The sequence below is a fragment of the Ambystoma mexicanum genome, chromosome 1p, assembly GCF_040938575.1.
Source record: "Ambystoma mexicanum isolate Mex_15411 chromosome 1p, UKY_AmexF1_1, whole genome shotgun sequence".
NCBI classification, from domain to species: Eukaryota; Metazoa; Chordata; class Amphibia; order Caudata; family Ambystomatidae; genus Ambystoma; species Ambystoma mexicanum.
In genome coordinates this window covers 453,764,303-453,788,893 of record NC_090921.1, presented here as the reverse complement: position 1 = coordinate 453,788,893, position 24,591 = coordinate 453,764,303, and the positions used below count along the sequence as shown (strand labels likewise).

General features: G+C 41.1%; 1 protein-coding gene across 1 annotated transcript in view; it reads left to right on the top strand.

Annotated features, from left to right (window-relative positions):
* Positions 1-24,591, top strand: part of ISYNA1 (inositol-3-phosphate synthase 1) — a 161,915-nt gene that overhangs the window by 74,176 nt on the left and 63,148 nt on the right. Inside the window, exons 6-9 of the mRNA XM_069649281.1 lie at positions 8,727-8,876; positions 11,597-11,812; positions 13,717-13,881; positions 15,350-15,463. Of these exons, the coding sequence (XP_069505382.1) occupies positions 8,727-8,876; positions 11,597-11,812; positions 13,717-13,881; positions 15,350-15,463 (645 nt within the window). The remainder of the gene's footprint in view (positions 1-8,726; positions 8,877-11,596; positions 11,813-13,716; positions 13,882-15,349; positions 15,464-24,591) is intronic.

Genomic DNA, 24,591 nt, shown 5'->3' with positions numbered 1-24,591 from the left:
GACAAATGATCACCATAGCAAAATCTTCCCACTACGAGAATATGAATGTTACAGCTGAAGCGGAAAGTGAAAGTAAAGCTCTCTTCAAGTAAGTCAAACAGTACATCAGCGCCTCCTGAACTCGCCCATGCCACACACCATCGAGAAATCCCCTGAAACCATCAACTTCTTTGTTGACAAGAGCCACAAAAACATAAATGTGATGCCAAAGCAGAAAAGCCCACTCGTCCCACCATACAATAACAACCTGAACTAGCTTCTAACCCCTCTATACTGAAAAGCTGACAAAGGCTCAAGAATACCTCCAAGCAATATTCTGCTCAGATAAGATGTTGCCAAGCTTCATCCTTAAGACACTCCTCACAGTAGTTTCCAATCTGGCAATCATCAATGCATCCCTTGCATTAATTACCATCACCAAAAGGGGACAAGTCCTCGCACTGCTAGAAATAAATAAAAAAAATAAATAAAAATAAACACTGGTCCCACAAGACTGCAGCGCATACTTTTGCATGACACACACCTTCCTTGGAGTCTTTTAAGAGCCATGGGCACTTAAAGTCAAGCACACATCAGATTAACAGCTTCCTAAAGACCTATCAATTAGACTTCAGACACACATGTGGCACAGAGAAAGCCACCATCCAAGTGGTAGACTTAGCATTCTTGTCAATGGCCACCACTGTTTCCTGGTGCTCCTTTTTCTGCAGCCATCGACACAGTAGAGACCGTCAAGCACTCACCATACTGCACAAATGCATGTCAATTGGTGATAACGAGTTTTCCTAGATGTATACCCCCAGATCACTGCCTATAGTGTACCACGTGCTTATATGTCACTATTTTGAATTGACAAGTATTTTGACTCTCAATGTTGCAGTCACCTCTCCGTAAATCCAAATGTTGCTTTTTCACTGGCCGCTTATGGGGAGACCGCCATATGCCTGCACCAACCCTCGTATGCCGGCCCATTTCAGGATATCTAGCCTCCCTTCAATGACATCCCTACACTAAAAGAAATATTGCCACAATATTTAGCGTCACAATATTAATGCTATGTTAATGTGACTTGTCAACATGCATCCTCTCACCATTAGTCATTAACCTCTACATGGACCCCTTCTGAACCCGTAATACTAGCCATGGCATCCACATCCACCAATAGACAGATGATTCACAAATGTGCCTGAAAATATAACCTTTCGAACATTTCCACCAACTCCGCCTTGCTATGGTCCATATGTGAATGTCCAGCTCCTACCTCTAAATGACCTCACAGACACAGAATTCATTCCTGAAACTACAAACGCCTTCACATGTATATCAAAGTTGTCACCATAAATGCTCCCACCTACCGGACAGAGAGAAGTTACTGCCTGCCCTGTATCAGTTGGGACCCTGTCAGACTAGAGCAGCAGAAATGGGCACAAAGACAACCAGGAATTGAACATTTTATGACACCAGACTGTGGAAGCTCCTACATGTCAAAATCTGACTTGCCACTACCCTCATGAAATTCAGCAAATTAATCTTCAGGGAGCCCCTTCTTTACACCATGTTGTAATCATCTGCGATTCCAGCAACCACCTGTCCCCTCCACCTTCAGATGATAGCCCTTTACAGTCTATCCCGTTACAACCCCTGTTCTCCTTTTCAGCACTGTTTCATGTTTCCCAATAACTGTAAATGTTAACTATTTGCTGCTACGCTAAATACCTGTAACCCCTAATGATGCACTGTGGTTTGTTGCTCCGTGACGCTTAGTTCATGCTGAACTACATTAAAAAATGATTGTAAAAAAATAGGGATATCTGGAGAAATCCTTGTTCATCTGGTGTGTAAGATCTGCATGTTCTGCAGTGGAGTCTGCTCTGTTGGGGTAAAAAGAAAATGCTCTATTGGGGAACAAATAATAATTAGGTAGGCAGAAGCAATAGTTGCACTGGCACTTACCCTAGTCTGGCGTGTCAGTGGCTTCTATCAGCTAGGTGAATGGCGGCAGAACTGGAGTAAAGAGCTCAGTGTGGCATTGAGTTGCAATTGCAGGATTTCATAGAATCTACACATTTGTAGAGGTACAGAATGAGTCCTCCCTTCAGTATTGGGTTACCTTAGTTTCTTACTTAATTCAGGTTGTTTGGCGGCTCTTATGCTACTTGACCTGTCGGCTGCATTTGATACTGTTATGATATGATATATGATAGGTTATTTATAACACGCTTAATACCCAGAGGTTTCGAAGCGTGGACCCGGGGCTTGAACCTGTGGTGCTCCATGCCGTCTTGCTTCCAAGGCAAGCATGTTGCCCCTGAGCTATTTACAAGAGATGCATGTTAAGCATAGTATTCTTATAGACTGGCTTGCCAAAGCTGGATTTCAAGAGAAGGCGCTTACCTGTTTGGCAGCCTTTCTTTTCAGATCCTCATCAAACAGTAGTAATGGTTCATTGTTTATCTGATCTGCAACCCATCTACTTTGGGGTTTTTTCAGGGATCAGTTTTATCTCCACTACTATTTAACATTTACATCTGCTCCTTTATTAAACTGATCTAGAACATGGCTTTCTATTCTTTAATTATGGCCAGAATATCAACATTTTGGTATGTCTTGAGGGTGACAATCGACAACCTGCACACTTGCACAAGCTGTGTCTTGTTGCAGTAGAGTCCCGATTGACTAGGTGCTTTCTAAAGCTCAATATGAACAAAAGTGAGATCCTAATTGTAGGAGGTTCGAGCGATCGCTGAAATCAATCCTTTTGGCCTGCCACTATGGGATTGTGTCTTCCACACTCAACATATATTAAGAAACTGGGATTTAAGATGGTCATTGCCTTGCCTCTTGGCCTTGGGTTATTGCAGGGGTAGGTCTTTTTTTCAATTAGAAAATCTCTAGTGAAAAAAGCTCCCTTTTTTGCATTGGAGGTTGTGTCTCAGTTGTGTCGTCTTTATCTCCCCCAGCTTAAATAAATGGCTGTTTACAAATGCTTGATAATGGACAATTTTCTCACAAGACTTCAATATCATACATTTTGTTAATGCTAAAAAGTGTTAAGAGTATACATGTGCTTAACAAAAACCAAAGCACAAACAAAACTGTTGATACAAAGAAGCTATGGAAAGAGGTGCAGCCTCTATTCCAGGGGTCCCCAACCTTTTGTTTGCAATGAGCAACATTTGAGTGTCAGATGAAATGGTGGCAACTTCAGCACTTTGATGTAATTTATCGACATTCAGTCAGTGGTAAAATGATTGGAACACATCATAACTGTACTAAGCTCAATAATGCTAATAGCACTGTTAATTATTAGTAATTAACAGTAATCTCATCCAGGTTTAAGCCTAGTCCACGCAATTCATAATGGCCTTAAACATCATTTGACATTTAATTGGTAAATTAAGTGGCAACAGTGCATTTCTAGGCACTAGTTCAGGAAAATTATTCAAAAACATTGCAGGATGTAACAAAATATTTGAGTGCTTGGAGTTCTCTCCCAGGAAATGTTCAAGCGATTTAATGGCAAATGTTTTTTAAGCACGTTTTAACAGTAGCATTTACTCCAAAATATAAAGGCTTATTTTGGTGCTGCCCCATCTATCCCTCCAAAGAGATTGTCATGATCTTTAGGGGCAAATTGTGTATTTTTAGGAGAACAGGATGAGTAACACTGGACATAATATGGTAGAATTCGAAGAACATTTCAACCAGGCTTTGTGTGAGGGGAGAATTATCCACCTAAGAAATCTAGCGGAAAATAGTGCTTTTTAAAGCACTCAAGGTCTGTTACATTTAAGACAAGTGATTAGGAATAAAAAAAACTATTTCTGATGGATTTGGGTACTCTTTACCCAAGCAATCCCCTGGGAAATATAGTTGTAAGTGGTGCATTTTTAAGCATGCTAGTGGGCAAGCAACATTGTTCACAAATTGGAGACCACTTTACAAAAGGGGTGGGATTCTTCCTTCATATTGTACACACATGTCTGTGGTTATATATCTCACTTGTTAAGTGCACTCTCTTGACATGGGGTCAGCTTGCATTTCGCATGTTCATACCTGTGGCAGGGTGGACTTAGCCATTCATCGCTCGAGGTTGATGAATTCATTACATTAAATTGGGTAATATCCGTTCTTAAAGAATTTAGAAGCAGGAAGAATCTAGCAAGAAACACTATACTAAAGTAAAAATAATTTCTATGTCACTAAGAAATTATTTTCAGTAACGTAAGTGAATTGCAATAGGTAGCAACACCAATTAATTGTGCACAATTTGTAGTTCATTCCCCTTATTCATTAGTCAAATGCCATATAAGCAAAGCATCATTCAATGTGAATGTTCCCATCAGGCACTGCAATACAAGTAGTATGTAACATTTGTGCCAATTTTGATGCATAGGGCCCGCAAACACAAACTTCACATGTAAAGAAACTGGCATAAGCAAATTGTTTAAGAAGGAAAGTTCGAGCATGCATGCCACTTATTTGCCCAATATTTGGGCACCAGCTGTATAAAGGCACAGAAGTTGGCAATTGTCACCAGAACACAAACACAGGCATTTGGTTTGATTATTTTTCCCAATAATGCACTTACATACTGGAAAGAAGAATCAGAAGATGAGAATGTCTTCACAAAGATTATGCAATTATTGTGGAACATTCTGGACCAAGAAATTGCATTTTGGCAACAAATGCAAATCATATATGTACAGAAGAAGCTTATTGGAACTTCCGTGACAGTTGGGCATTCAAGTCACTTATTTTTTTACTTATATTCGTACTATTCAACGACGAACCCCTTTGCTGTCTACCTGAGTGCAGCAGGAGAAGGCTCAGTTACCAGCAACATTATATTTTTAGATTGTATTCTTGATCCAGCCAGCGATGCACCTCATAGTGTACCAAAGCTCCAAGTGGCATAGAACGTCTAGAGTACTAAGATAGAAATTGTCTGAATAAGGTTCGATTCAGTGGGGAGGCATTTTGACTTCTGATTACAGAGCAGTACAATGGGTATTCACATGGATGGCTAGGCCAGCTTAGTTTCTGTGCTTCAGGTTCTCTTCAATCACTGGGGACTGTCGTCTGAAGCCCCAAGGGATTAATTTCTGTAGCCACCCCCATGCTCCCTGCACCCACCTGGCCTGCCCCACCACTCAGACCACTCTACTGATGCATCCACAGCTAAAGCTTCAACAACTAACAGTATATCATGCCTTTCAAATAGAGTAGGCTGATTGGCTAGCCTTCCTGTACAGTTCTGGCTCAGGGTACACTGCCATTGTTGTCTCATCCCTGAATGTCCATCTTCTTAGCCTCCACACAATGACCCAGAACAACTGGCGAGCAACATTTTAGGGTCCGGAGAGCAACATGTTGCTCGCGAGCTACACGTTGGGGATCACTGCTCTATTTAATCGCCTGATCACATTTTGAGACGTATGTCTGCTCTTGATCTGCAAATCACCATTCTCAGAATTGGTATGTCACTTGAGGATGCAACCTGGATAAGATAAAGAACCTGTAACTTTGTTTTTTCTGTCTTAAGGGAACACCTCCTTGGGGAGATCTTTTAACATCGCGATTTAGACCACCTGTGGAAGTGAACACGCCTGCAATCTAAGGGAGCACACAGGAGTCCCGTTTCTAACTGTGTGTTTCATCCAAATGAGGATTGAAAAAAGTGAAAATGGCTGCAAGTGCCATCGGTAATTTAACTTTATTAAGTTTCTTGACCTCTGAACTCAACTAATGCTAGATGTACATAGGCAAAGCAGAGCATGCCCACCGCCCGCAGCACAGTGCACCACGCTAGCTATATGTGTTCTCCTGCTAAGGGCTTTGAATTGTATTGTAGTGACAGTCTGGGACATTGTGAGTGACCTGTGACTACATTTTCAAGGTAGGTGAAGGCAGCCTCATCAGTCTAAACATCAAACTTATTTGGCATAAAAATACACTTTTTAAAGTAAATCCTTCACAAATGGGCGTTATTTTGTTGAAAATTAAGTATTTACACATGTAAAAGCACTGATGCATGTATAAATAAGCCTGACAGTTTGATAGCATTGCAGCAAGCTTGTGCCTGTCATGTTTCACAAAATCATAATGCATGCAAGAACAGCTTCCATTGTTGTCTCCAAAGACTGCGTTGCATATCGTTTACCACATGTCACACCTGAATCTGTAAATGAGGCAAACCGATGTTTTGTTGGCAAGAAACATGACGTTTTTCCCCGCTGCTGCCAGACAATCATTTTTTTGGTCAAAATAAGAAGAGGGAAGTAAGGACATAACTAGTAGAGCCATGTTAGAAGGGCAGGACAGTAGGTTACCAAACTACTTCGATCTGTCTCTGGGAGATATTTAATTTACAGCAAAGCAAGTCTGTTTACTGCTGGGCAATCAAATGATTGCTATTGAATGTAGTTGATTGTCAGGAAGCTTCCTCTGGTAATCAAGTTAGCTCAGGCAAACATAATAGGTCCAGTCACTAGACAGGAGAGGTCCAAGTTAGGTTGGTGACATCCAACCGTTCACCTGTGAGGTTGTAGTCATTGTTCTGTGTGAAGGGAAGACCAACACATATATTACTTCTCACTAGTTTAGACATGTTTTAAAAGAATTCATAGTTTCCAAAGAGACACAAAAATTCCATGGGCTTGCAAGAGTGTGGAAAAGGCAATGGATTTCGTTTCATAAAATTAAAGTCATGCCATCAACTAAATATACTAGGATTCTTCAGGGTGGGGAAGAAAATCCAACAGCAGAGAGCTAGCTGAGAGCAGGGGTTGTGACACCTGCAGAGTATGGAGGAGGAACCATGTTTAGACTTGTCAGCTTGTATGCCCACGTTCTTACAATGCTAGTGCATCTGTTTCAGCCCTGTCTGTGTCTTCGATATTCCAGGTGTTGGACTCACTCAAGATGTTTATGAATGTAAAAGTGGACCTTTTGCTACTGGGGAAACCAATGAACGGATAACTACTAATTGGCGACCCATTCACTGTGTACCTTTCTTACTCCTTGTAATGCTAACTTTTGTCTCCCCCCCCCCCATCCCCTCCGATACAGTTCCTTGATGTGATAAAACGTTTCTTTTTGTTACTGGACGTTACAGAATTGGCATTCTCTGTACACCCATTGCCATTTTTGAAAATGTCTCTCAATATCAAGCATGGATCGTGGAACGTTTCATGTAGTAATAATTAAATACTGTGGAAGTCTAAAAGCATTATCAGGGAGTAAGCATTCTATGAGTACCAGAACCTGTAAAAACCCAGTCACTCAGGGCCTCATAGGCCACCTTGGATTATTCCCTTTTAGAGCATGACAAGGCTTGCAAGAAAGCTTGTGATAATTTTCATGGGTAGGTAGGGACAGGCAGCAATTTTATCCCAGATGCCAATGTTGCAGAACCGTTGTCACAGGCCCTTGAGACTTTTTTCTCGACCACTAGATCTTCCAAAGATGTATACACTTCCTTAATTGTATGGTACCTCAAGTTCTATTCCTGGTCTTGTACCAAGTTACTTAAGAATTCTCACATCGTGCTGCATCACCAAGATTTCACAACACAGTCTTTATGTAATATTCATGATAAAACATTTGAAATTGGAAATTCAAAGTGCGATAAACATCTAAGTATTCAGATGTGATGCTGCAATCCTTCTACTTTCAATCATCTGGAAGGCCTCTGACTTCTTCATATCAGATGTGGAGCTCTGACTGATATCATAGCTCTCATAGCTGAGTGGATACTGGTGTGGCCGACTGAGCCTTAAATACCTCTGTGTTGGGTAATTACACATATTATTTAAACTCCAGTAGGCTATTCAACTTGTGGTGTTTGCTATGTAGTAAACACACTTCAGGGAACATCAATGTTACAACAAACAGTCTTTATTATCTTTATTATCCCCAACACCAAAAAAATAAGATTATCATATCACACATGGGTGTCTTGGGGGAAGAAATTGTATCAACGATAAGTAAATCACCTGACACTAAACTAGTGCTCATTCTACTCAGAAGCACTAGTTGTCCCCACATACGGGGCAGGTATCCCTAGGTAACGGTGATGCCAAACTTATCTAGGGAAAGGAATCTCTTCAATAAACTGTCACTAAGGCAATTTTTACACAGTGATAACGTCGTTGCGAGGCAACCCAAACAAAACTAATGTGATACTGTTAAGAGCACCTGATAACCCCAGGACTGACTCCCAAAACATGTAAAACATGAACAAATGTGAATACTTAATAGAAATTGTGCTCGAAAACACAAGCAGAAGCGGTAATTAGATATGCCAAAATCCTGATAAAAGCATCTCAAATATTGACTGGTTGATTGTAGTAACTGCAGACTAGTATGCAAGCTAGGTAAGTTTCTCTGCTCTCAGGGTTCACATTTAAGTGGGGCACTGTTCCCTCTTCTCAGCAGTCATAAGGGGGAAATGGGAGTGTGCTTCCTAAAAATAGCAGGAATCTGTCGATTTGAATATACTCTTGATTAAAAATGCTCTTCATTGTGGCGTCTTGTGTTGTGAATCCCAAGTCAAGCAACTTTCCTGAGGCTTTTTTTAAATCTTCACTCACAGCCTCCAACATAGAGATCATTCCCAATTGTGAGGCTGTTCCGGCAAGATGTCGCTTCTAATTGGCTCATTAATAATGTGTGTTCATGACTTTTCTCTAGCAAGATTTACTTCAATCAATTTCTGTTCTCAGGTTCAGCAGATCCGCCAAGATATTCAAGACTTCAAAATGACCAGCGGTGTGGACAAAGTCATTGTTTTGTGGACAGCAAACACAGAGCGCTTTTGTGATCAGCTTCCTGGTGTAAATGACACTGCAGAGAATCTTCTGAAAGCCATTGAGGTGAGGAATTACAACCAAAGTGTAGGAAGAGCAGCATCAAGTGTATACTATGGCACGTCAAGTGTATACTATAACAATACCATCTTCAGGTCATGCCAGTAAATAAAGCAATGCACTACAATATGCGGTATAAACCATTGAGTAAACCTCTTCCTCCATGAATGTTTAGACACTGCGTGGTTCTTTCAAGACCTTTTGACAATGCTTTCATCCCAAAAACCAAGTAGGATATGCATGTTTTGACCATGGACTGCTAAAGATTTCTTAGCTCAATGCCATTACTATACACCTAAACATAAGAAAGATACCTGTAAGTAATACGATGTCAGATATCCCTGTGTTTCTGGTGTGGTCCTATCAGTGTGATGGATTTTACATGTGAGAGCATCAAAATTCAAGGGAAGATCATTGGAAACACTTTTGAAGTAGCGTAAAATGAGTGTTCAGACTCCACAGCTCCTCAATCATCTCCCATCTAAACTTAAATGTGGCCATTAAGACAGCCCTTGCTCAAATGGTAGAATCAACCATTTGACAGTTTTTGCACTCCACTTGCTATGGAGAAGTGCACATTAATGTACTTATGTGATGATTAAATCAGCCATGGAGCTTCTCTCTGTTAGCTCAACCTTAAAGGCTGGTTTTTATCTTGGTTTTAGAGAAATAAGTCATGTTTTATAGAGCATAGATCAATAGAGTAGGGCTTTTTGCATTTCATTTAGTCATGGCTCATTTTCATTAATTTGTATGGCGGATATGAGGGCCGGATCGTAAGTTATGATTCCGCCTCCCCCTTCCCTGCCGCCATACTACTACTTAATGCATTTGCCACCAGCATGTATTTTCGTGCTGGCTTGTATACTATGGATTCCTATGGAGCCTGTCTGCATTTTAAATCCGCAAAATGCAGACGGAACCCCCTGGGAAAGTATTGTAAACACTACCTGCAATGCATACATGGCAGGGTACAAGCATGTACGCCACCTTTTTTGCTCTTCACATTTGCACTCCGCTGTACAAATGTTGGAAATTGCGCAGAGGGGACATGCCTATGCAAAAGTACATACATAGCAGGTCCCACCCCATCTCTACTGCTCACTAACTCCACCCAGTTTACCACCAGGAGATTATCACATGCATGTACAAATTTAGATATGCTAACTGTTCGATTGTTCCGACATTAAGCCCTATAGGGCAGTTTTATTAATGTTTATTCCTTGGGGAGTGTCTCTGTTGTAAGTATCGCTATACCACCTTTCACCTACTCGACCTATGCTCATTCAGACCTCCTCCCCCTGTTCTACACAGGGACTGTACTGCCTCTGCTGTCTGTACTTTCCCCTATGTGCATAATTTCTGTTAGAAGTGACATTTTCAATGTTCAATAAATACAGTAAATGAAAATAACTAAAGATGCTTTTGTTGTACAAATCAAGTGAAGTAACAGGAAACCGCCACAGATGGCAGGCAACACTGCAGCTTGCTCAGTTCACTCTGAGCATCTCAAACGTATCTTGTGCCCTAAGCGGTTCGATATATTATTCAATCTCATTAAGCAGGTAGAGAAAACATGCAAGAGCCCGAGGACCCCTGCTGGCATAATAACCTATCTAGTTTGCCCTCTTTTTACAAAAACTTTAAAAGTAGCAATGTGTATTTTTGAAGTGAACATCTGATGTGCGCTAATTGAGGAGTTTATAAAACTCACTAAAGATTATAAAAGTAAATTGGAGGCACCTACACCCGAAATGATGTTACTAGTATATATAGATTCATAACAGAATGAGAAATTGCCTACAGTTAAAACAGAAAAACATTAAAGGGCACAGAAAAGTGGGTGTTAAGAAGCAAAAAAACTCAGTGTGGCAGGGTGAAATGTTACTAAAAATACATAGGAACCCTTTTATTTTATTTATTAAAGAAACTGAGATGTATTGAGAAACATGTATTTAAAAGCCCTTTCATAGAAAATAAATACAACTGAATGGATCTGGCTGCAGTTTTTTAATTGTTACTGAAGTGTGATTATAGATCCGTCCAGCATCATCCCATGCTTGAGTTGTATCTCCTCAGCCTTTCTGTACAGGTTCCTACAGCATGAACTCATACCCAAGTGTATTTATCTTAGTTACTTGATTACTAAACATTACGTTGTTTGATAAACATGGCAGCTAGTTAAAGTTTTCAAAATGACTCCAACTTTGGCATTTCAAGTCAGGACTATGTAAATCTGCAAGAAACGAAAAGGAAAGTATTAGTTGGAAGCCGAAGTGAGAAGGAAAGAGGCAAGAGTAGGAAGCGATGAAGAGACATCAAGACTCAATCGATTAGGCAATGAGGATATGGGGGAGAAAGAGCAGATGAAAGATTATAAAAAGGAAGTGTGTTTATTGATGTAGGTAATGGATTAGAATTGTTACAATGTGCTTAACTTGTCCGAGGGTGCTATGAAAAGAGGCTGCTGAGATATCCTGCAAGACAAAACTACTTGCTGGAAAAATGTGTTTGCAATATTAAATGTGTGCTAGGCCTGCTTTAGGTATACATTACATATCGATAAAACAGCATTTTCATTATTCCTGTGTGCAACTGCATTTTCTAAAGCACATTGCCAGCCTATTGTATGATTCTACTAGTTTGAGATCATCGGTTAGGAAAGTCAACTTAAAAAGAGAAATTGAACGTATTGCCTGTTTTTTTTTTAAATATGTCTGCTACAGCATGGCCTGGAGGTGTCACCTTCTACTTTGTTTGCTGTGGCCAGTATCCTGGAGGGCTGTGCATACATCAATGGCTCACCCCAAAACACATTTGTTCCTGGAGCTATTGAGCTTGCCATAAAGCACAAGGTTTTCATTGGGGGGGACGATTTCAAGTCTGGACAGACCAAGATCAAATCCGTTCTGGTTGACTTCCTCATCAGCTCCGGCCTAAAGGTAACAATTATCTTTATCGACTGGATTTCTCTTTTGCAGCCATAATAATGCACCACTTGGTACAAGAAAAAGCATACTTTGAAAGGACGCTTTCCTCTAATTGGAGATCTAAAATAAGTCATTTTATTAGTCAATTGATCATTGAATGAATAATTGGAGAATAACCTGTAGCTTGTCATTCCACGCAGAAGCCACAACTGATGTGCTGTCATGACTAATTTTAGTTTTGGAGTGTAATGTGTCTTTTATTTAGCAGACAGATCAGTAAAAAAAGTCACGTCATGGCCTTATGATACTAAAGAATCTTGCCTCACGTTTCCAGCTTCTTTTCTTTTATTCCCCCTGCTTCCCATTGAGTCACTTGTTCCTTGTGGTTTCTCCACTACAATGCCTCTGTTGTTCCTTCGATCTCCGTACCCCGCTGTCGCAATGACAATTGGTCTTTTAAAGCCAGCTAACAAACACAGACGTGCTGATTCACATGATACAAACTCTTGCTACTTAATCCAAAATGCAAACATAACACATTGATACAATTTGCTATGGACAATAACACACAATTAAGACACTAAATGACTAACATGGTAAGTGAACGGCAGTTCCTAATGAAGGAGTATGGTTGGCCTGCTTTGATATTCTGTGCTCTATATGTTCCTTATGGCCCACCACGCTCCCTTAAGCCTCTTCACTTTTTTCATACATAAGTCATTGCGATTAAAATCTGCTCAAGTGGAGATTCTGTCACAGTGACTGCTATATAAATGAGCATACTTATTCCATGACCTTATGCTTCTTACCATGCTCAGGTCATCACCCACTTTACCTTTGGCAGCTCCCACCCACCATTCCTCCTATGGCTTGTAAATATTGGCGATGTTTCTCATTCTGCCATACTTTTAGTAGACTGGCCCTTCCACCTACCTTGAGCACCTGGGTTGTATAGGTTTGTGGCCAAGAGAGGACTCTTATGTAGAGAGCAGTTAACCTCTGAATCCTCATTTTGCCACAACCCAATATAACCTTCTTTGCACCAGGTTGCATCATGAACACTCATGTCTTTAATGTATAACATCTTATGTAACTGCAGTAATAGTCTTATAATATCTTATTAATGCCCACATGTTTTTCTAGTACCACCCACTGCTTACTTCCTATGTCCCACTTGTGTAAAGCCTATAGAGCTAAGAAATAGGTTCAGCAAATAAACACAAATCAACTACACTGGCATCAGCTGTAGATTGAAAAGCAGAGTTGAAAAAAGGGAAGGAAAATGATGCTGAGGAAAGAATCTTACGCATCATAAAAAAGAGTTGTTTGACCTCCTTAATCTTTGTGATTCTACCTCTGATGTTTAATGGAAATAGCTTCATTTACAGAAGGGCTAAATAATGTTTTACTATAAAACCTGCTGTGCTGGCTTTCTGTCAAAAAGCTATCTCCATTGTTAAATACATTGCCACCAGCAATCTCAATCAGATTAAATTATGACATATTAAAACAGTGGTAACTGTTATCGAAAATAAGATTAACTCTGAGCTGATCTTTATGGATGTACATTTTTTACCACCAGTGACATTTATGGGGCTGCAAAAAATTACAAAGAATGTGTGTTCTGCTGGAGATATTTTTTTGTTTCGCCCCACCAGTGGTAATTACTACATAGGTCTTTACAACCATCAGTCAATCCATACTGTCAGTGGTAATATATAATGCCAATAAGGCTGCCATTACCATCCAGTGGAGCACTAATGACAGCAGAGTGGCTAGTAAGTTACCGCAAATGGTATTTCTTCCGGAATGAGGCTCATAGTCTTTTCAATATTGATTCGTTTGTATGTAACATTTACATCTCTCTAGTTTGCACTAATGCACCATTACATGTTCCCTTTGAAATTCTTCTGCAGACCGTATCTATCGTGAGCTACAATCATCTAGGAAATAATGATGGGAAAAACCTGTCTGCACCTCAACAGTTCCGCTCTAAGGAGATATCTAAAAGCAACGTGGTGGATGACATGGTTCAGTCAAATAACATCCTTTATGGACCAGAGGAGAAACCGGACCACTGTGTAAGTTTTAATATTAACTAAGCACGGCCGCCACAAAGAGGGTCAGAGAGGCCAAACTGCCCCGGCCTCGAGTCTGGGGGGGGGGGCTTCGCTGCAACCTCACCTCATCTGAGTGGAGGGCAGCACCCCCACTTGTGTTCTTTATTCACAAGGCAAACTGTGTTGCCTGCCTTTCAGCAGGGGCGTGTCCGCCTGCATTTATTTTATTTTTTGTTTGTATTTATGCGGAGCATGGCTCCACAACAAATAGCGAGATAATGAGAGACGGCGAGGCTCGGAAGAAAGCTCAGCTGCCTCTCATTATTGCGCTGACTTGAGGGGAGTTCTCTTCTATCAGTCAGCACGTTCACATTGCAGAGAGCCACCTTTTGGAGGCAATGTGAAAGATTTACCTACAGGATATAGCTGAACGTGATCCACCACTTTACCCACAAAATCATCATGTTTACTGGAGAAGAATTACCACTTCTGATAAATCCATCAAAATAAACCATGGTGTTATGTACTCCAAAAGTGAGGGACAACACTGCCTCGTCACCGCTTGTAATCTAACGGTAAGAGTTTGATGGACATTTGTCTCAATTACCGCAAAAAACCCATAATAAGGGTCTTCAGAAAAGTGGTGGCATTATTTGCTTTGCATGTAGGCCTTTCCCTGGTAGGCATAAGTGAATTCTGTCAGCAGGAGTGCATATACCTTTGCATTGAACATTGGACTGCTGAAATGGGGCATGTAATGTGCATCATACAACGATCACTGGGAGGTTTGTGCACTCACAAGTAGGCTGAATACACTGAATATGCCACTATGTAAGTGGATGTATATTTCATGTATCGCAGTCTTCATTGTAGCACAGAATTGGTGTGACTTCTTGAAGTGGGAGGCGGTGCATACTATGGTTAGTTGTCCTGCTTTCGTTTACGAGTGAAGAGTGCCATTTCTTCTTTCCCTACTTCCTTCCTGAGTTGTGGCCACATCTATCTGCTCTCTGTGTTCAGTTTTTTTAAGTCCATTTGGGAGCAAATAGAACCTTGTGCAAAATGCATGTTATGCGCTGAATACTAGAGCCAATCATTTTCAATTTCTGCAGGTATACTAGCCTCCACAATTCCATAACTGAACTTGCAATTTACAATCCCAACTCCACCACCAAGTGAATTTGGCATTCCAAAATCTCTGACATAGCACTAAATAAATGTTTACCCCACATCAAGACATTAGTTCCTTACCAGGTTCGGTTTCTTGTTCTACTTATGCTCTGAGAGCACCTCCCTGAGTATCTATTTTATACATGTATTGCTATTTATGAACCTTTTAACATTCACAACGCTACAAAATACATATCTAGACCAGACTCAAACCCACTGGCAAACGAAATGTATTGCATGCATCAAGACACTGTAGTGCATGGCAATGTGTGATTGTTTGTTGCCATTGACAATTTTCTTGTTAATGTTTTCTTTTTAGGTGGTGATTAAGTATGTCCCATATGTAGGTGACAGCAAACGAGCCATGGATGAGTACACTTCAGAAATCATGATGGGTGGCACAAACACCATAGTTCTTCACAACACCTGTGAGGTACAGTTGCAGCTGTTTTGTTGGTTTAATATTGCAAGTAAGACTAACAAGAGTAACAAGGGATAACAGGCGTATCTCTGTTTTATGGTCTAGCCTGTATATTACCTATATTAGCTTGAACATCGGAGACCATAAAACCAGTGAATCTGTGCTAGGAGAGTTCAGCTTTGCAGTTGGTTAACGAAACTTAATTTCAAACCTATATCTAAATGGAAAAGACCACATGTCCATTTATCTCAACTGATGTGTGAGGAGAAAAAATTCAATTCTACTCACTAGGACGTAATATACTCATAAATATTTTTATTCATATGTTAACATTATATCAAAACATATATAAAATTTATACAATTCTAAAATTCAACAATTCATCAAAAAGTACCTTGAGCAGTGCAAATCTAGAATTGGTTAATAAAAATATAACCTATCTGATTGGGTACCACGTGAAACATATCTCAAAATAAGAATAACTCGGGCATACTTCATTCAAACACACTCAAACATTCTCACTTTCTCGGTTTTAATATATTCAAATTTAAACAATTATATAAAAAATATATAAAATAAATGTCTAAAATGTAATCACAATTCATTATCATTCAGAATAGTGAAATATTAGCATATCAATAACTTTCTGAAATTTAAATCGTTACTACTGTTGTGATATGATTTGATTAACAATGATATACAAAACACAATAGTTTTCCCCACCCAACATGTTTCTTTCTGTACTGTGATTATTATGCAGAAATTCATCAGGGGTTAAGAATATCCAGAGTATTCAAACCAGAGATATTTTTCTATGTAGATCGACGGACAACAACAAGAACTCTCCTGTGGGTAAAACACAAAAACACGTTCAATCAGGCTCTAATGCACTAGTGTACTGATCGAAATATGCTAACTTCATACTATTAATGAATAAAGTGCACATATATAGAGGGAAATAAAGCCTCTATAGTATCATCTTCTGAACAGAAGGGGTCACTATTACCAAACAGTAACGTGACTAGGAGACCAGCTCAATTGGTCAGATCCTAAAATACCACCACTATTGTGATCAACGCAAGACTTAACCAAACCACCGAGACTATACAGTTATGTTACACGCACCATAAGAGTAGTGTTAGTTTATTCTTAACTACTATTGTAACATACAATTGGGAAAATGAAGAAAGATCACTCTGTTATAAGCATGTCACCCAAATGTGGCTCAATGTTAGCAAAAACACCTAGTGATAGGTAGTGAGGTAATGTGATGTCATACTTCTCCAAATATATAGGGAACTCACAGCTCAAAGAGAGATTCCAATTCTGTCAGATTTCCATTTCATTTTTCTGAGTATCAGTCAGTGGCAGTTTACTATTTTAATTAGAAATGGCTGCTATCAGCCCCCTTGTAATAGGGGGTATCAAATATCCGATTGATTATGGACCGACTCTAAAGATAAGAAAAAGATAGACAGGGAATACCATAAAGGCTATTAGAGCTCCTTTAAAATATCAACTTAAGTCTAAAAAGAGTATGCAACCAGATGTATTGTGAATGCACTCTATCCCGTTATCTAAGGCAGAGGTCGTTACAGGCACCTACCTGTCAGAGTCAGCAATCTGTACTGATAATCGTTATGTGGAGCGTCATTGTGACTTTACGGTATCGTGGACACACAGTAAGGTGTTTTCTCCTCCCATTGTATTCAACGGTATGAACCGAATCTGTATAGACAGTATTGAAAAAAAGCGTGAACTATGCTTTAGTTTCGAAAGTGCTAACTCCAAACTAAATTACAATTCGATTCCATTAAAAGCCGTGCTTGTAGCTGAGCACTATCAACGTTATCGGGATTACAAACACGTCTGACCAGAATTATTATCTCGGTCTCAGGGTATCGTTCGTTATACACTGCCTGTTAGCTTACCTACATCGTGCGTCCGTTGTGTACCTAGTCGGCGGTTCTGTGGATCGCCGGCGCCAGCAACATGACAGTACTAGGACTCTAAATATGCTCTATGGTCAAACGTATAGTCACGTGACCACGGCGTATCACGTCTGATTAGGTATCAAGGATCGTTAATAAATACTTAGTGATTTCTACATTTTCAACATCTGTGTGAGGCTAACTTCATTGTTCATCTTTGCAAACTGAACATTAATGAGCCCTATTGTAATGTTAGCGTCTCACAGCAATAGCCGTCACTTAATTCATGTTTAATATAACACGGGCGCGGACGAACATTATTGCGAAGTCTCAATGTTCCAATAGCTCGCAGCTCGTGTAATAGCTCGTGTAATAGCCGGTAGGTAACTTAACTAAATGTGCATAGAACTAATTTTCCTATTATGAATAATCAGCTAATTCATTATTTCCAAAAGAAAGATTGAGACATACATTTAAATTGTATGTATTTAGATATTCCAGTTGATTAATTCATTAAGGCCAACTACATGGCTATTGCTCATATATATGAGTTTAAGTTCTTCTCTGGACAATGTTTTTTTATCAGCACGGTTGTTATTAGTAATGGGAAGTTTCTTTAGCACAGTCCATTTCAGGTCATTGCAGTTATGATCACGCATCATAAAATGGCCCACCATAGGAGCAGTAAGATTCTTGGTCCTAATACAGCTTCTATGTTCATTGATGCGAATCTTAATTTTACGCTCTGTCTTACCAATATATAGTTTTGGGCATGGGCACCATATAGCGTATATTACATTTTGTGAATTGCAGTTCGAGAACATCTTATGTTCCCATGGTCTTTGTAACCCAATGTCCACTTCTGTAGTTCAACTAGTGAACTGACAGCATACACAGGCCCTGCACGGTGCGTGTCCTTTCGGTTTAGGCATACCCCATTGTTGAGTAATGGTCATTTGGTCATTATCTCCAATACTGATGTCATTTCTACTGACCAGTTCTTTGATATTACGACCTCATTTAAAAGCACAACGGGGACCTGGGATAGGTATTTTCGCCTGTGCTAGTAGATGCCAGTGTTTTTTAATTATCTTAACCACCTGGTTAGATAAATGATTAAATGTACTAACAAAAGTATTGGAGACTGCCTTCGACCGATATTCTAAAAGGGCATCGCGATGGTTATTTGATGCCCTTTTAAAGGACCTCTTTACAATTTTAGCTGGATAGCCTCGATGGATCAAGTTCTGGCTCAGACTACGGGCTTCAGACATAAATATTTCGAAATTGACCAAATGGTAAGTTATCTCTCAATGCCTTAGGATGGAAGCTGTCATATCTTAATAATGAGTTCCGGTCTGTGGCCTTATGATATGGTTTTAAGGTTAAACGTTGTGTAGACTGGTCCGAAATAATTGTCAGATCTAAAAAGTCTATTGAATTCCTTTGATAGTTGATGGTAAATTTAAGGAAAGGATTAACACTATTTAGCCAATGGAAAAAAGCTAAAAGGGTAACCTCATCTCCGTGCCAAATTAATAGCACGTCATCGATATATCTCTTCCATACCGTGATGTGTTGTTTATATATGTTGTTATCACTATAGATACTCATTTGTTCTACAAAGTCTACATAAAGATTAGCCAGGGAGGGAGCTACGGCAGACCCCATAGCAGTCCCATGGACCTGTTGGAAAAAGAGTCCATCAAACTGAAAATAATTCTCTGTCAATGACAACATAGTACACCATAAAATAAACAAATTAGGCGTCATACCTGTTGTTCGTTTAGTGTAAAGTAACTCCTCTATTACGTCGAGTGTTGCAGTTTGAGGAATTTTCGTATACAATGAGACGATATCTAGAGTCACCATGATATCTTCATTTGGATTGAAAGGGAAATTCTAAATTAAATTAATTACAGACATCGAGTCTTGAATGTAAGATGGCATTTCCTTTACAAAACCCTTCAAAAAAGAATCTGCAAATTTTGCCAAAGGTTCCAGAACGGAATTAGTTCCGGAAACAATGGGTCTCCCTGGGGGATTTGTCAATGTTTTGTGGACTTTCGGGAGAATAGAAAACAAGGGAATGCTAGGATCACGTTTAACGAGAAAATCTGCTTCTTTACATGTGATCCACCCTCTATCTCGGGCCTTCTCTACTTTGAGGGATATTAAACTCTTCAATCGAGTGGTGGGGTCAAGCGTGATAGGTTTATAGAAAGTAATATCTGCCAATTGTCGCAGACATTCATTCGCATAATCTATACGATTCATGAGAACTATTGCTCCACCTTTATCTGCCCTTCGAATGACTATAGATTTATTATTTTTAAGTGATGCGAAGGCTTTCTTCTGGACAGCGGAACAATTTTGAAATGTATGCGGTGAGTGGGTCTTTTCTAGATCCACTAAGTCAGCTAGCACCCTTCTTTCAAAAACTATAGATTCTGGGCTATGACTCATGATGGGAGGCGAGAAAGATGAAGGGTTATGTAGACCACTGTTCATTTCTTCTACCTCAAACGGATTCTCATGAAAGAACTGTCTTAAATGAATTTTTCTAAACAGACCCTCAATTTCAACTCTTGAGTTAAACCGATCATTAAACCGGTTTAATATTGCATTCTTTGGTTTGTCAAATGGTCCATTAAGCCTTATTATGTGCTCAATTTGGATGAACTCAAACACACTTCGCTCATTGAGGACAATTAGCTATTACTGCACATGCTTGGTCTGACCAAAATATGACTGACATCTAGTTTGCCCCAATCACCAACATTTGGGAAACTTTTTCATATCCATATTAGCAGGCTGGAAAATGTGCAGTCATACTTTTTTAAATGTTAGGTATTCCTACCTCTCTTCAAATACCCACACAGGCACTATTCTCAGTAGCAGCCTGCAATCTGCAATCCATCTGTTTTGAAGATTGACACAATACTTGGTTCAGCAGACAAAGATAATGTATTACCAAAAAACATACAATAAATATATTAGAGGCAGGGCTCAAATTTGGCACTCCCTGAAGCCATTAGCGACTCAGAATTGGTGTGCTGTGTGAATGTTGATAATGTATGAGGTGAGTGACGTTTCAAGCATGGCTAGTAGCTTGCAACTTGACATTTATGCTCTTGTTAAAGGGATTACATTTTTTTAAAAATATACAATTAAAGTCTGCCTGTGTCTGAATCAAACGTGTTTTATCTTACTGTTTTCCAAAGGATTGTCAATTTTCCATTATTCTTAATGATTTGGGTAGATATTGTCAGATTATTTCCTTGGCCTATTAGTTTCGGTATCTATGTGTGTCATTCACTGACTTATAACATGAGGTGGCTAATCAGTGGAACCATCAAAGGCAACATTTTGGGTGGACTTAAAACATGGCATCTACATATCAATTTGTTGTGCAGTTAGCATCCGGCCCAAGGTCTAATTGGCCACTGATGTGGCTCCGATATGCATGAAAAACAATCTATCCAATTTCTGAAATTTTGTGGCTATTTTGACAAAGTCAAATAAAGTGCATAACATTGTGTAGCAGTAATTATAACAAATGAATAAGGAGGAATGTGCCTACCTGAAGGAGAAGTAGGCCACACCCTTAACAGATAATGAAGATGGGAGTCAGATCTTTTTGCCAATTTGCAGCCCAAGCAGATTTTGATCAAATAATATTCAATCAGTCATAACTCGATCCTTGGCTGCTAGGGGGGTTTAATTCATCCATAAAAGCTTTCACCATGGAATGGGACAACCAAGTAAGTGCCCCTCTGTTGGTTTGTTTCTGATTTGATAAAGCCCATTTTTTCATCTAACACTAAACCTTCTCTATAATATTCCTGCGTTGGGCAGGCTAGCATAATCTGTAAGTCATTACTCGAGCCTGTCGTGCCCAGACTAGATTCCAGCAGCACAGAAGTACTGCATCTCCAGGAGGGAGCTCCAAGGCTCTTGTCACTCCTAGTGCCTGAAATGCACATAAATGATGAGGTAACCCCTGAAAAGATGGCCACCGTCACAACAGAGGCCTTCCCGAGTAGTCTGTGTGGCCCTAAGCCCTCCTCCCCTCTCATGCAACGTGATTGGCTGGTTCCTGCTGATGTGGAACTAAGCCAGAGCCGGCAGGTGACGCCAGCTCATTTCCAAGTCACATTTGTAAGGCTCCACATTGCAGGAGCACAGGAGTGCTGCAAAACCAGGCAGGAGCTCCAAGGCCCTCCACCCTTCCAGTGCCTGATTTGCATTTTAACAATGAGATAACCTGTGAAAATATGGCCACCGCCACAACAGAGGCCTTCCCGAGGAGGCTGTGAGCCCCTGAACCCTTCGCCGCCCTCATGCAACATGATTGGCTGGTTCCTGCTGATGTGGAACCCAGTCTGAGCTGGTAGGTGAAGACTGCCAAGTTTCAAGGCACATTTGTAAGGCTACTGGAGCCTGCCGTGCTCTGTCTGGCCATGTCTGCCGTGAAGCCATACTGCTCACTCCTCTGCCACCAGCGCCTCCTTGCCGAAAGATGCCATCGACAGTTCGCTGCCTCCTCTTCATCCATATCATCCACTACAAGGCCAAGGTAAGAGGAGCCCGGTCTCCTCGCTCATTTATCTCTACTCGCTCTCTCGTGATGCGCTTGTACTTTGCGATAACCTCTTCCCGCCCCCCACGAGATTCATGCCTGCACTGCGCTGGTTTGGCTCTTCAGCACACTGTGCTGCGCAGCCTTTGTTTGCAGCGACCTACCAGAATACTCTGATATTCTGTAACTCATGCTGCCCGCGCCAACCAGCGGTGGTGCTGCTCCTGGAGCAACCAGATGACATCGAAAAACACACGCCATAGTCGCGCAACCCTCCTGCACACTCACTGTAGCCTTCAGGAAACCATTACTCACAGAACAACGCTTGCTCTGCTCCCAGGCCTATCGGCTGTGACACGCAGCCATTGTGCCAGCTCTCCTTGGCCTCACACGCAAACTTACGTCACCAATTTCAGAGCAGGCCCTCACAGCTCACGGGATAATCAGTCAGCCACCTGCCACTCCTCAGTCTGCTACTGGCAGCTAACTCGCAAAGGCTGTACCCGCTGCTCAACCCGCTCCCAGACTCTCCATCCCAACCCCAATACAGCCCTCATCACCACACCCCGCCCCAAACCTTTTCACCCTGCAGTGCACAGCTCTTAAGCTTCCTAGGCTGACGCTGCAGCACTGCTCCCCTAACCCCACACACATCCCTGCCACCCTGCTCTCTCCTTCCAATCCTAGCCCTAAGCTATTCATTCCTAGCACTCTTGAAGCGCCACTGCTACTGCATTCCACCACACCACAGTATTTTCACCCCTTCAGGCAAGGAATACCACCGCCATGTATTTGAATACCAGCCCCGCACCCATCTGCTGCCAATCCACCAACCTAAGGCAGGGACCTACTTGCCTTGGCATACTCTCTACCCCCCCACCGCCACCAGACAGCGTCGGCCACTATTGACCTCTACAGATCTCTAGTTACACATGACAGTAGCCTATCACCGACTGTACCCCTCCCTCCTAGGACTTAAGAAGTACCGTTCCTGTGGGGGTTCAACCCGTCTACTTAGACTGGGCTAGAACTTATCCTTTCACTGCTACCTCCCAACCACTAGACGTGCATGCCCAAGCTCTCAAATCAGCTCTCTGTCCCCACCACCTACTGAGAAGATACAACAGACACCCTCGCACTCCCTGCTGGGTTCACTATTGAAGCAACCTGAAGCCCTCAACTGTGCCTTAGTCAATGTTTGATCCTTAGATGCACATGCCATGGACATCCACGATCTTATCCTCGAACAATACCTGGATATATTTGCTACAAAAGAATATTGGCTCCATGATGCCTCAGGTCCCCTGCTCTCCCTAGCCATTCCTCCCAACTATACTATCTTTAGGGCTGGCCACATTAACGGCATAGACAGAGGGGTAGCCCTCATATCCAAATCCTCTCTACAGATTAGGCCGTGCCCCTACCCCACCATCCCAGTTTAGGAAATGCTGCTCCTTAAACTTACCTCTGACCCCCAAACCACATTCAACCTGCTTTTGATCTACAGACAACCCAACAGACCCAACTGTACAGGCTTAGACACCCACTCCTTCTCAGTCCTTTCATGAAACCCATGACCATATGCATCATTTTGGGCCACCTTAACCTAGGCTACAAAGATGCCCTTGACTCTGATGGCACATCCCTGAACGCTCGCGCCAGAAACATTACATCTCGCTAAAGAAAAAAGGCCAAGAGAATTCTTGCAAGGATAACATGTTTTAACAGCACACAAATGAGGATGCAAGCAAAGAACTCTGCTGCTCGAAAATGTTCTGCCGAAAAATGGTACAAGCAGAAGGTTATAAGGCAACCGTGAGAAACCTGAGGGTATTCTCCCAAGTAGAATCCAAGAATAATTTATTCAGGTGGCTAGGGAAGGGCTGGCGCTCTCAGATCCCAACCCTGGTGATGGACGAGCGAGGGAGGATCACCTGGGTAGGGGAACCCGGAGTTACGGTCAGGGGAATACCCCAGGTGAGACGCGGTATCACAAAAAGGAAGAAGGTGATACAGACAAAGTCCTTGAAGCTTTTATAGGCTATTCCCACTCATCTTCCCTTGTACTGAATGAATCTCCCTTACCAAAAGGAAAATCCAGCAACCCCTCTACATTTGCCAAACCTATTAGGAAAAAGAGAAGGCAGGTAAAAACAAGAAAGAACTCCTCAGAAGTACAAGCGGGGAAATTAAGATGCATTCCTCCACCACAACATAACTGTCCCCTTTATCCTGACAAGGATTTGTACGATTTTCCTATTTTTCTATACCAAACTACAACTCCCATAATCCCTTTGTTTTCATTATAGAAATCAACCAGTGTTCAATCATTTTGCAGTCCCACCTTCTAACAGATTTAATTTTTACCCTGAATCAGGAAACTACCTTTCCCAAACTCCACACCACGTAAACCCAAAGGCATTGGAAAACGACATCTCCCAGAATCCCTATTTCCCTTGTTGACCACCCAAGTACTCCCCTTTCACAATAGCACACCTATTCTTTTTCTGACAGCAAGTTGTATAATTTTCCTAGAAATCCCTTAAAACACTACAACTCCTGCAATCCTTAAAATCCCACTGTTATGGTAAAGAAAGGAATGACAGACCGTGGGAGCTTTACCTTTT